This window comes from Trichomycterus rosablanca, chromosome 16 (assembly GCF_030014385.1).
Source record: "Trichomycterus rosablanca isolate fTriRos1 chromosome 16, fTriRos1.hap1, whole genome shotgun sequence".
Classification (NCBI taxonomy): domain Eukaryota; kingdom Metazoa; phylum Chordata; class Actinopteri; order Siluriformes; family Trichomycteridae; genus Trichomycterus; species Trichomycterus rosablanca.
Genome location: NC_086003.1, coordinates 23,886,132 through 23,899,713, shown reverse-complemented (window position 1 = coordinate 23,899,713; position 13,582 = coordinate 23,886,132). Strand labels below are relative to the sequence as shown.

General features: G+C 41.4%; 1 protein-coding gene across 1 annotated transcript; it reads left to right on the top strand.

Moving 5' to 3' along the window:
- Window positions 1–2,775: 2,775 nt before the first annotated feature.
- Window positions 2,776–12,984, top strand: fam53c (family with sequence similarity 53 member C). Its single transcript, XM_063011255.1, has 5 exons — window positions 2,776–3,090; window positions 7,398–7,598; window positions 7,675–7,735; window positions 8,870–9,714; window positions 11,219–12,984. The coding sequence occupies exons 3-5, from the start codon at window positions 7,729–7,731 to the stop codon at window positions 11,504–11,506; spliced, it is 1,140 nt and encodes a 379-aa protein (XP_062867325.1). The 5' UTR covers window positions 2,776–3,090; window positions 7,398–7,598; window positions 7,675–7,728; the 3' UTR covers window positions 11,507–12,984.
- The last annotated feature ends 598 nt before the right edge of the window (window positions 12,985–13,582 follow it).

Below are 13,582 nucleotides of genomic sequence, written 5' to 3'. Positions count from 1 at the left end.
CATTTCTGCAGAACATATATAAAGCATGGTTTCAAGTAAAATAAGTGTCCTTTTTTGTTTTGGTCAGACATCTTTCGAAGCATATGATGAATGCATTTGACTCTCACTTCATGGCACAGAGCACTTTATTGGTCGTTCTATGTCCCGAAGCACCTGTTTAACAATTTCAAGGTCATTAAGGTCGTTAAAGCATTGAAGTTGTTAAACCCACTGCTAACCATCACTTTTATGTTTTCACCATGTTCAAGTTTTAATTTGTTAATTTTGTCATTTCACTGGTTGTATTCAATAGTGTAGTTTACTGATCACCTTCAATGAAAACATATTTTGGTGTTCCCTGTCTTAAAGCACTGTTTTGGTTTACAGTTCACCATTTGCAGCTGTTAGTCTCCCCCCCCCCATTTTTGCACTTTTGTCAGACTTGGTTGCTGGTAAATGTTTATCTTCTTTTCTACTTGGAGTATTTTTGTATACCCTAGTAGTTGAAAACTAATAAAGGTGTGTTCAATGTTTGACCTTGTATAGTCTGCAATCCTGATTGTATGAGGGGTGGGAAAGCTACAGTACTTCAGTGCAGTTTACATATGGTGCAAAATACTTGCAAACTAGATTCAAAATATCTTAAATGTTTTAAGTGGTTAAGTTTGACTTGCTGTGATTATGTACATTTTGTCACATTTGTTACCATGTAGTTTTGTCAGATCGATTACATGTGTATGGTAGCTAAACATACAGTAGTTTGTATATAGTTGGATGTATATTGAGTGTACTTGTGTACCTGTATATGTAAATAAGTTGGCTATACTTAATGTAGTTGTTGACAATGTTTTCTATGTTAATATTGCCTCTTCCATATTTTGTTCTGGTTCAAATAGTAGCACCATAGTATATGAAGCTGGCTGTACTAGTATTTGATGTGAACAGCCAAAATATTGCATGTTCTCTTTGCACAAAGTCAAACTATTTTACAGATTTTGCAACTGTTAAGTCTATGTGACTGACATCTCAGCTAACCTAATATTGTAGATGGTACATAGACATGAATAAAAGTGCAGCTTTGTCTACTTTTGAAACAATGTATAGAAATGTGTATTTAAAATTTACTGACGATTTGTGTCTGTGTTTTACTTAACTTATATTAATTAAATTTAACTTTTCTGTGTGGAGTTTGCATGTTTTCACCGTGTCTGTGTGGCTTTCCTCCGGGAGCTCCAGTTTACTCCCACAGTACAAAGACGTGCAAGTGAGGTGAATTGAAGATACTAAATTGTCCATCAGCTGTAAACTGATGAATCTTGTGTTACGAGTAACTACTGTTTCTGTCATGAATGTAACCAAAGTTTGTAAAACATGACGTTAAAATCCTAATAAATGAATACTTAAATGTGCTTAATTTATATATATATATATATATATAAAAAAAGATCATACAAAACATGGATTGTGTCTGTTCAAATACATATGAAGATGAAGACATACTGTATTTACTATAACTACTATAACTATTACTATAACTACAAAAGCAATTTACAATACATGGTCTGTGAAAGAATACACATTTAAACTAAATAGCTCAGGTTTTTTGTAAAACCATTACTATTTATTTAAGAGGGTGTTGTGGACATGGTGCTCAATAATCACAGGTGATTTGTTCATTAGGGTTGGATTCACTGGGTTTGATTTTGGCCTCCACTCCAGTCTGCACTGGCGCCCTCTCCAGAGTGTATTCCTGTCTTGTGCCAGTTGTTTCGGGACCCACCGCGACCCTGAATTGTGTGGAAAATTACATTTACGTTTTCAGCATTTAGCAGACGCTTTTATCCAAAGCGACTTACAGTTGTGACAGTATACAGTCTAAGCAATTGAGGGTTAAGGGCCCAACAGTTGCAACCTGGCAGAGGTGAGGCTTGAACCGACAACCCTCTTATATACTTTATGTGTATCTAGTCCAGTACCTTAACCACTAGGCTATAGCTGCCACAGCTGCCACAAATTAGATGAACATGACAAATAAAGATAACTTTATTAATCCCATAGGGAAAGTCAGTTATTACAGCAGCTCCAGTACATTTACATTTTCAGCAGACACCTTTATCCAAAGCGACTTACATTACAGTATACAGTCTGAGCAATTGAGGGTTAAGGGCCTTGCTCAAGGGCCCAACAGCAGCAACCTGGCAGTGGTGAGGCTTTCTGGTTACTAGTCCAGTACCTTAACCACTAGGCTACTAGTCCAGTACCTTAACCACTAGGCTACGGCTTGCCTTTGGAGTGTGTCTGTGAGGATTTGTGCTTGTTCAGTCCTTTGGAGTGTCTGTGGAGTGTCCAGTACATTAAAGCAAAAAGTATTAAAGTACAGAGAATTAAAGTACAAAAGTATATAAGTACAAAAATATGCATTTGAAATGCTTCAAATATTTCCCACTGCCGGTTAGGGTACTGGACTAGTAAGTAGAAGGTCACTGGTTCAAACCCCACCACTGCCAGGTTGCCACTGTTGGGCCCTTGAGCAACCCTCAATTGCTTAGACTATATACTGTAAGTCGCTTTGGATAACAGCGTCTGCTAAATGCCGAAAATGTAAATGTAAATGTAAATGTAAATGCACGTGCCTGTTTACTAGTGGAACTGGACTGGTTGGCAGCAGGGAGCGCGCGCCACACGTACCCGCCGCCGCCGCGCTCGCCCCTAGCGCGAGTTCTCGCAGGGTACCGGGCGCGCGCTTCAGCGGGGGCGGGGGGCAGCGCGCACCTCTGCAGATGCATACTACTGAATCTGTACAGCCGACCGTGCCTATTGTACTAGAGGCAAAAACAGTGAATGTCCAAATGTGGCTGACAAATCTACACAAATCAGTGATTCTTACCTTCGATTTGCATCGATTCGGATCGTTACTGTAAGCGCGTGGTTCCATGAGCAGAATGGAGATTCACAAAAGCGTGCTATGGGTTAGCCAGTCCAGCTAGCTGTTGTGTCTGAATGGTCTGATCTGATGCGAGCAATAATAGACCTGCTGTGTGTATCCGTGAACGGCGGCCTGATGAGATGAACTGAGATATATTTAGATGACCCGGGCTTAATTATGCCAAGGTAAGCCAGAAATGCAGCATGTTATTGTGCGTTTTAAATGCCTTTCAGTGTATTGCTTATCAAGCCTAGACAGTGATATTTTGTTAGGTTAAATATATGGCAGGCGGGTGATATAAATACTATGCTGTTGCATTTTAGAAATGCATGTTTTGTATTATGCAGGATTGGCATCGCTTGCTTTATATGTTGGCTTGTCTTGCCAGTTCTGGTTGAATGGCTGGATAGATAGAGGGCCTGTGTGCTGCTTTCTAGGTAGACAGCCAGCCTATTGCTCATGCACATAGTAACACAGCTTTATCTTATTCACTAGCTTATCTTTTCATGTTTTGTTTCCCTATTTTCTATTTATCTGTTCGAACATGTTGCACGGTGAATGTTGTATTTAAATGAGCCATATTTATGTGGACTGGTACCTCAGTGTGAATGTGCTGTGTTTATGTGCTCAGCTATGTGACAGACCGAGCGGCCCGCTATCACACCTACTGCTTCATAGAAATACATTTCTCTAGTACCAAGCGGCTCTTTAGCTAAATTTAAACAAGAATATATCAATAATAACAGTGTGTTGTTCTACAAGACGAATTATTTTCGTTTTTACTCGTTTGGCATTTGGCATGACCGCACAATTGTCGCTAGCTATCAGGCTAAATAAATAAATCTGATCTGCTATTCTGATCTGTTTTCTGCCCTGCAGGTAGAAATGAACGCGTGTATAATTCTGTTTAATTTTAATGCACCACATCGTATATAAATGCACACAGTGTTTTCCAGATGATTTAGCTGCTTTTACATGTCTGCCAAGATGAATGCCCGACAGGCTGCCATTTGACTGGGTTTTCTCAACCCACCGTCACTTCCGTTCATTACCAGTTCTTATATATAGATACACAGACTGGTCTACAGATCTAGGTACAATTTTCCAAAACATACATACACTTGATATTTTTTTATTTATTTTTAATGATTCCTGCAATTATTTTTCAATGACTGAATGATTACAACAATAACAATAATATAATAATTTGTGTCTGTTGATGCATGCTCAATGATCCAGGTACACAAATCCACAAAGTTGAATCAGTTCATCTGGACACAAGTTTGTTGTAGTTCTCTAGACATGGGGAGAACATGCAAACTTCACACAGAAAGGACTCAGACCACCCCACCTGGGGATCGAACCCAGGACCTTCTTGCTGTGAGGCAGCAGTGTTACCCACTGAGCCACCGAAAAAAAGCAGGGCCATTTCACTTTTTTCCCCCTACAAGTCAGCATTTAAATCCATGGTATTGTAAAGTTGGTTTAACAGTATGTTAAGTGTGTAATTCATGGCAGACCTATTTTTTGGTGGTTTATGTTTGACTATTCTAGCACAATTGCCATAATTGTACAGCACAACATTAATACTAAGTTGCTTTATGTATATTTTGACCCAGCATATTTTAGAAACCCCACAAAGCAATAAAAAAAAACTCAAAATATATTTTTTCCACCAATCATTCAGTCAGAGAAAGTAGCAGTAAAGTCAGTAGTACAAATATGTATTAACTCCAGTTAGTAATTCAACATATACATATACATTAGAAACCCATAAACCATTCACAATAGAGTATTCCATATTGCTATGGGATAATCATTTAAATAGAAAGGTAACATAGGCCACTATAACGCACTGTTAAAATTCACAACCTAAGTTAGATCTTTGTGGGATTTAATGCATGAACAGCCCTACACAGGTCGTTCCATAGCTTCTCAGTTGGGTTGGTATTCAACCAATGTTTCTTCTATTTAAACCAGCCTAGTGTCTGTAAAGTTGCTATCAGAGAGTGTCCATAGTAAAAAGCACTATAGAAATACATTTGACAAGACTAGTATTGATCAAACCTTGTGTTTTGAGTTGTTGCCTTATTGCATAATAAAACTTCTATTAATGTAGTTAATGTATTCCTTAATGACTGCAAGCGGTTTAGGCAGATTGGCAGATTTTTCTTTAATTGGGCTGATAGATGAGTGCCTCATACACACAGAGCACAGACACTGTGTGTCAGTTGAGAAAACGTAACAAACACCAACACAAATAGCATCCCAACTTTAGTACTGTGTTTACTATATTGAAAAAAAAAATGTGGAGCAGATTATCATGATTCAAATACATTTCTGTTTGAGCTGAATGGTAATAAAATCCTGGTTTAAATCAGACAAAGTGAATGTGTTTATTGATCTCATGAATAGCTGGTCCTCATACTTAATGAGACAGTGGTAGCGTAGTGGGTAGAGCTTTGGGCTATCAACTGGAAGATTGGTGGTTCAAATCCAGGCTCTGCTATGCAGCCACTGTTTGGTCCTCGAGCAAGGCCTGCTTCCAAACAAGCTGGGATATGTGAAGAAAGAATTTCATTGTACTGTATATGTACAGGGGTTGGACAAAATAACTGAAACACCTGTCATTTTAGTGTGGTAGGTTTCATGGCTAAATTGGACCAGTCTGGTGGCCAATCTTCATTAATTGCACATTGCACCAGTAAGAGCAGAGTGTGAAGGTTCAATTAGCAGGGTAAGAGCACAGTTTTGCTCAAAATATTGCAATGCACACAACATTATGGGTGACATACCAGAGTTCAAAAGAGGACAAATTGTTGGTGCACGTCTTGCTGGCGCATCTGTGACCAAGACAGCAAGTCTTTGTGATGTATGAAGAGCCACGGTATCCAGGGTAATGTCAGCATACCACCAAGAAGGACAAACCACATCCAACAGGATTAACTGTGGACGCAAGAGGAAGCTGTCTGAAAGGGATGTTCGGGTGCTAACCTGGATTGTATCCAAAAAACATAAAACCACGGCTGCCCAAATCACGGCAGAATTAAATGTGCACCTCAACTCTCCTGTTTCCACCAGAACTGTCCGTCGGGAGCTCCACAGGGTCAATATACACGGCCGGGCTGCAATAGCCAAACCTTTGGTCACTCGTGCCAATGCCAAACGTCGGTTTCAATGGTGCAAGGAGCGCAAATCTTGGGAACATGTATTGTTCTCTGATGAGTCCACCTTTACTGTTTTCCCCACATCCGGGAGAGTTACGGTGTGGAGAAGCCCCAAAGAAGCGTACCACCCAGACTGTTGCATGCCCAGAGTGAAGCATGGGGGTGGATCAGTGATGGTTTGGGCTGCCATATCATGGCATTCCCTTGGCCCAATACTTGTGCTAGATGGGCGCGTCACTGCCAAGGACTACCGAACCATTCTGGAGGACCATGTGCATCCAATGGCGGTGCCGTGTATCAGGATGACAATGCACCAATACACACAGCAAGACTCGTGAAAGATTGGTTTGATGAACATGAAAGTGAAGTTGAACATCTCCCATGGCCTGTACAGTCACCAGATCTAAATATTATTGAGCCACTTTGGGGTGTTTTGGAGAAGCGAGTCAGGAAACGTTTTCCTCCACCAGCATCACGTAGTGACCTGGCCACTATCCTGCAAGAAGAATGGCTTAAAATCCCTCTGACCACTGTGCAGGACTTGTATATGTCATTTCCAAGACGAATTGACGCTGTATTGGCCGCAAAAGGAGGCCCTACACCATACTAATAAATTATTGTGGTCTAAAACCAGGTGTTTCAGTTATTTTGTCCAACCCCTGTATATATGACAAATAAAGTATATCTTCATCTTATCTTAATTTATTTTAAAATCCTGTTCAAGAATGGTCAAGCAACAGTAGTTATTACAAACAAAAAAGCTAATAGACCAAAAATAACCAAAAATATAGAGAATCATACAGGATCAATCACAGCAAAACTACTTTTAAACACAAGTGATAGTTAAAGATAAGTTTTTTTAAATCTATTTTGGGCATTAGAGAAACAAGAGTTGCTTTTTTCATAATTTACCTCCCAATCTAGTTCTATCCAAATACCCACCACTCCTGACCAAGGATGGCAGTGACTAACACACGCCCCCAACTGCTTCTTTTTACCTGTACGAGGTGAGCTAATATGGAGATCAGTATTGGGTACAGAGAGTCACACACTGATCTTCATTATCTCCTGTATCTGCAGTTATGAGGTATCCACTCCAGCATTCCCACTCTTAGAACAAGCCAATTGTTGTCTGCATAGGCACCCAACCTACCAGTAGAAGTGCTGAAATTCAAACTTTAGATGTTTGAGATGTCAGTTGTGGTATTCTAGCATATTTTACTGCTGTGCCACCTAAGCGGCCACAACATTAGAGTTGCTTAATTCACTACTAGTTTCAGATTGTCTTGGTATAACCTGTGATTCTGTCTCTGATGTGTTCCCAGGTTATTGTCATTATGACATTTGAAGCTGGTTGGAGATTGTTTCTCTGATGAGATACTATGGAGGACGCCCCTTGCTGTGTGAATTTTTCTGATGGTCATCACCTTCTCATAAGACTTTCTCATGTACAAAGCTATGGTTTTGCTAAACGTTAAGCAAATCCATAGTTTCAGCACCAAACTCAACAGCTGGACATCAGCCTGGTAAAGCTTATTTCAGTTATTACTACTGAACATAACACACAAACTGTTTCCTTTTTAATAATCATTTTGTTTTCAGGCTCGACATGATCCTTTCAGCCACACTGAAACCTGCAGGCCCACAGATGGGTTGATGCCTGGTGAGTTTCATAAACCCTATTTCAGCCTGATTTAGTCATTGCCATTTCACGTTTTCCCTCCTAATAGCCTCAACTTTAGTGTTTTACCAAGACTCTTAAAGCCTCCTATTTCATGTGATGTCGTTGGGAAAAGTAGGGTTGAAATGATGATTTGAGCATTCCCATACAGACTTAAAAACCTCATTTTGTTAATTATCATTATTTCGAGTTATCAATAGTGCTAGTTTGGTATTTTTCAAATGGTAAAAAACACTTTGTGTAATTCTTATGTAGGTTTTCCTTGTTAGTTGGGGAACGACTGTAGACCTAAGGAAAGGCTATAGACCTTTAGTCTGTCTTCGTTTAAATGTGAGGTTATGTAGTGTCACTTATATTTTATATCAGCTTCACACCAAGACTGTTAAGGGACCCAAAGTGTTTAATGAATTTCTAAAAAATAATCTGAGGCAGTAGTTGTTGATACAGCGTGGAAAAGTTAAAAAGCTAATTCTAATGCTTTAGGATTTCATTGAACCCCAGTCCGAGTCATTTTCAAATGAAGTAACCTAAATCGGCTGTCCCCAACCTTTTTTGCACCACCTACCGGTTTCATATAAGATCTAATTTCACGGACTGGCGGGGGCAGGAGGATTTAAAATCATTATACGACGAGCATAATAAAATACATAAAGTGCATAACAATACTACTCGCCAATGATAGAAAATCAGTGGAAGCACTGAGCTTTTTTCGCTGCAATGAGACGCTCCCACCTAGGGGTGATAGGAGACAATAACACTCGTAGTGCGTTCCTTATGTCCAGCCTAAATGATTTATTCTTTCTGTACGGCATGGTAATAAATGACCCACGGACTGGTACCTGTCTGTGGCCCAGTGGTTGGGGACCACTGACCTAGATAACACATCCACAGATCTGCAGCTGTCTCAGGCCAGTTGAACTTTTGAGTCTTGAAACTCATTAGACAACAAGGGTGCGGGATTGGGGGGGGGGGGGGGGGGGGGTGTTCCAGCTGCATTAGGACATAGATGATGTGCCATTATTAAGGGAATGGTAAATTTTACTGTTTAAGGACAATTCTTGAGGATAAGTCATGTCCTTGCATTTGCATGTGATTTGTAATCCTTGTTTTCCACAGAAACCAGTTATTGGCAGCTCTGCCCTTCCTCAAAGTCTGATGTGCAAGGCACCCTGAGATCCAGCTCTCCCCCCATCCCGGTGCCTCTGGGCCCCTCTGCTGCTCACCTGCCGGAGGGGGACAACCTGAACTGTCCGCTCGCCCCAAGCACCTCTGTGACGGAACTGTCTTTTCCCGGGCCACCGCCTCCCCCCCCGCCACCCCCCAAACGCCACTGTCGTTCGCTGTCTGTGCCGGAGGACCTCTCGCATTGCCGGTACACCTGGCGGCCAAGTGCCTCCAAGGTCTGGACACCAGTGAACCGCCGATGCCACAGTGGAGGGGGCGCGGGGGGGCCGTGTCCGCTGCGTGCCCCGAGTTCCTCTCTGAATTCCTCTCTGCATTCTTCCTCGAGCCCCACTTTCTTCAGCTTGGCCCTTTCCCCAGATTCCCCGCTGCCATGGAGTTTCCCCTGGGATCCGAGTGACACTGCCGGAGGCGGTGCCTGTTGCTGCTTTTTCCCTTCAGCTTCCTCATGCTCTTCCTCTCCATCCCCTCTTCACCCTCCTCCTCCCCCGCAGCGGCGCTTCTCACTCTCTCCAGTGCTCATTCGCGAAGCTGCAGCCCACTTTCTCCCGCCACCCCAAGTGCCCCTCCAACCTGCTTCCCAGCCTCCAGCTGTGCCCCCTTCACCGTCATCCGCCTGCAGCACTCCATCCTCTGTGCGTCGGGCTCTTCCACCGCAGCTTCCACGCTGTCACTCTCAACCGTGTGACCTGCTCCTGCTCAAGCCTGGTCTGAAGCGGCGCAGGGACCCGGACAGACCATGTGCAAGGCCTGTGCTAGACTTTGCAAAAATGACACAGGTAACTGGTAGATTTATTTTATTTGGTATTGTGTAATAAAAAAATAGGTGGTGCAGTGTGTAGCACTGTCACCTCACAACAAGAAGAGCCTGGGTTTGAGGGCCTGAGGTTTGTATGTTCTCCCTGTGTCTGTGTGGGTTTCCTCTGGGTGCTTTGGTTTTCTCCAACAAGTCCAAAGACATGCAGCAACTGGAGCTACTAAAACTGCCCTAAGTGTGAGGGTATAAGTGGGTTTGAATGTGTGTGTGTCTGCTCTGTGTTGGATTGGTGACCTGTCCAGGGTGTTTTTTTTTTTTACTTTTTACCCAATGAATCAGACCCATCGCGACCCTGACCAGGATAAAGCAGTGGTAAAACAGACAATGAATGAATTAAAATACACCGATCAGCCATAACAGTAAAACCACCTCATTGTTTCTACACTCACTGTCCATTTTATCAGCTCCACTTACCATATAAAAGCACTTTGTAGTTCTACAATTACTGACTGTAGTCCACCTGTTTCTCTGCATGCTTTGTTAGCCCCCTTTCATGCTGTTCTTCAATGGTCAGGACTCTCCCAGGACCACCACAGAGCAGGTATTATTTAGGTGGTGGATCATTCTCAGCACATGGTGGTGGTGTGTTAGTGTGTGTTGTGCTGCTATAAGTGGATCAGACACAGACGCGCTGATGGAGTATTTAAACACCTCACTGTCCCTGCTGGACTGAGAATAGTCCATCAGCCAACAGCGCCCTGTGGGCAGCGTCCTGTGACCACTGATGAAGGTCTAGAAGATGACCAACTCAAACAGCAGCAATAGATGAGCGATCGTCTCTGACTTTACATCTACAAGGTGGAACAACTAGGTAGGAGTGTCTAATAGAGTGGACAGTGAGTGGACAATGTATTTAAAAACTCCAGCAGCGCTGCTGTGTCTGATTAAGAACAGGGTGAAAGCAGGCTAAAAAGGTATGTAGAGAAACAGATGGACTACAGTCAGTAATTGTAGAACTTCAAAGTGCTTCTATATGGTAAGTGGAGCTGATGAAATGGACAGTGAGTGTAGAAACAGGGAGGTGGTTTTAATGTTATGGCTGATCAGTGTATAAAGACTTTATAAAGACATGGTTTAACAAGTTTTGTGTGGAGGAATCTCATTGAGCACCCTTAGGATAAATTAGTCAGTTAACTACAAGCCATTTTCCAACATCAGTGGCTGACCCAGACAGAATGTGCACAAATGCCCACAGCCACACTTCAAAATTTTGTTTAAAGTCTTCTCAGAAGAGTTGCGTCTGTTATTGCTAACTTCATATCAATGAACATTGTTTTGGAACGGGATGTACAACAAGCTCATGGTCAGGCATCCATATACTTCTGACAAGATTGTGTGTGATGGAGAGTTTTGGCCCTGTTGCGCATCCCTCGCTTAACCTCATTATACATTTTAGATTGAAGCACATCAAAGCTAGTATTTCATACCTTGACTTTATCTAACGATATGTTGATATTTCTTTGTAGACCCGAAGCACAGATCCCCTGAGTTGTTTGGACCGTGGTCGACTTGCATGTGGAGGGGACGTCTGCATGGGCCTCGAACCCTTTTTTGGAGACTATAGAGGGTCATGTTCACCCGCCGAAGGCTTAGGAAGGACCAGTATTGGGCCGCTGAGTGAAAGTGATGAGGAAGAGGAGGAGGAGGAGGAGGAGGAACGAGAGGAGGTAGACTCGTCTCGCGACGGTGGACAACAAAGTGTTTTTGAGAGGGATTGTACAGAATTAGACATTACCCTCATCGAGGAGAATTAAACACTGACTAAAAGATGCTTTTTCCCTCACCTGGTTGCCAGCATTCAACACTTTTGTTCACCACCTGCTACCCGACTCTGGCAGGCCTCTCAGGAACACTGCTGCTCTCTCACGAGGTGTGCAGGTGTATAAAATCTCATCCATGCATTATTGAAGACATGTTGACTACTAGCAGTTATTACAGGTGATGCAGTTGGTTGTGGATGTTGAACCAATATCACGTAACATTCCAGAATCACTTGCAAAGAAACTGGTAAGAATGTGAATAGTAGGAATCGTTACGTGCTCACTGAAAAACAAATCACTGGCAGATAGAACTCGAGGGGAACTAATCTTTGGCTTCTTGCTGTCTTTCCTTTTTCATGTTGTTTTCTTTCAACATGTTTCTTAGTAAGGTTAGTCTTTTGTGGATGATAGTTATGAATAACAGTGTTTTTGTTTAGTTTGAATTGAAAAAAAATGGTCAACACGAGAGCTTTACTCTTCAGGCCTTTCTGCTTCCTGAGAAAAGTCCATCTAATTCAGAATTCAGCATAAGCCTTAAGATGCCTTTTCTTTCTCAAAAGACTCTTGAAGGAACTAAATTGTGTATCTGTTGTCCTTCCTATTGTTACTTTTTTGCTGTCTCTTTTTTATCTTAAACTGTACAATGCATTCCTCGAAAACTGAATACATTGAGTGTACATTGAGTTATGCACTGTATTTGAGACAGAAAATGGAAAATAACCCAACCACTGTATTCTGAAGGCACATTGTAATGCTGAATATGTCATATTGTACAGTATTTGTTTGAAACACATTGACTGAAGATGGTACCTTGAAGGGTTAAAGTTTTTTTCCCTGTCTTTTCTGTTATATGTGTAATAAGATTGAAAGTTTTGACTCAGTTTATGCATAAATAAAGTTTATTTGAAATTATTTTACAAAGAAAGAAAAATGCCAGGTGTCTAGTGTGTTCCAGAAGGAAGCTCTGGCATTACACAGTCTTTTCTGTTACAGTTTATTATTATTTTTTTGACTGCACACACGAGTGGATCATTCTGGTCTGCCTACCTGATTCGGCACAGTTTTTATTTTTATCCAGGCTTGGGACTGACACTGAGAGCGCACTTATGAGCGCACCTCCCAAAGGCTAGACTGGTAATTTTTTTCTATATATAGTGACATTTCTTTTGGAATTTTAGCATTAATAGAAACTGCTGAGTTCTACAAAATGATAAAGGAACATGTCCAGCCTAAACCAGCAAGTGTACACTACACAGCAACATGGATCCTGAGATGCTGGGCTCCATCCTAACTTCTTTTCATTGTCTGTAAGGTGCTTCAGCTTAGACATAAACCAAGCCCAGACCAGATTAGACCAGCAGACTATTTTAGGATGTTTTTTATTTCTCATGTATGTGCTGGTTTACCACTTGAAAGTGGCCCAGGTGGAAATAAGTGAATAAATGGGTAAGCATACTTACAAACTTCCTGTCTAGGGTGTGTATCTGATTTATGTCTATTGATTGGTGGCATCTCAATCACCGCGACCATAACCAGGATAGAGTGGTAAGTAACAATGATTTAACGTACAGTATGTTATGTTTAAGCTTGAGTAACGCCCAGTTTTAGGGTAAATATCGCCATCAAGCGGCAATACACGTTTATTACACCACACGAGTAATCAAAACGGTCGCAAATGATTTATTTACTGAAATGTAACAACCAAAATAAGAAATGTAAATTGTGTTCTTAAAAGGGTAAGTAAGTAATTTAATTAAGAACCGACGGTTAGACTTTTGTTTATCTGTTTGTAATTGTGAGCAAATGCTACGTTCAGACTTTAAGCTACTATTTCAACTTTTTGTCGCTAATGGCTGCATCGTTTGTTACTTTACTTTTATTATTGTTACATCAGAAGATAAAGTAGGCTAATTTAAAACACATATGTACCATAAATGACTTAAAAACGTTCTTGTTTATGTTAAACACAAACTAAAAGTACCAAACACGTAACCCCGACAGCACCATACAAGTGACAAGGTCGAGTGTGTTTCTCCCTCTGACGCCACAATAGCTTAAGGTGAGCTGAAG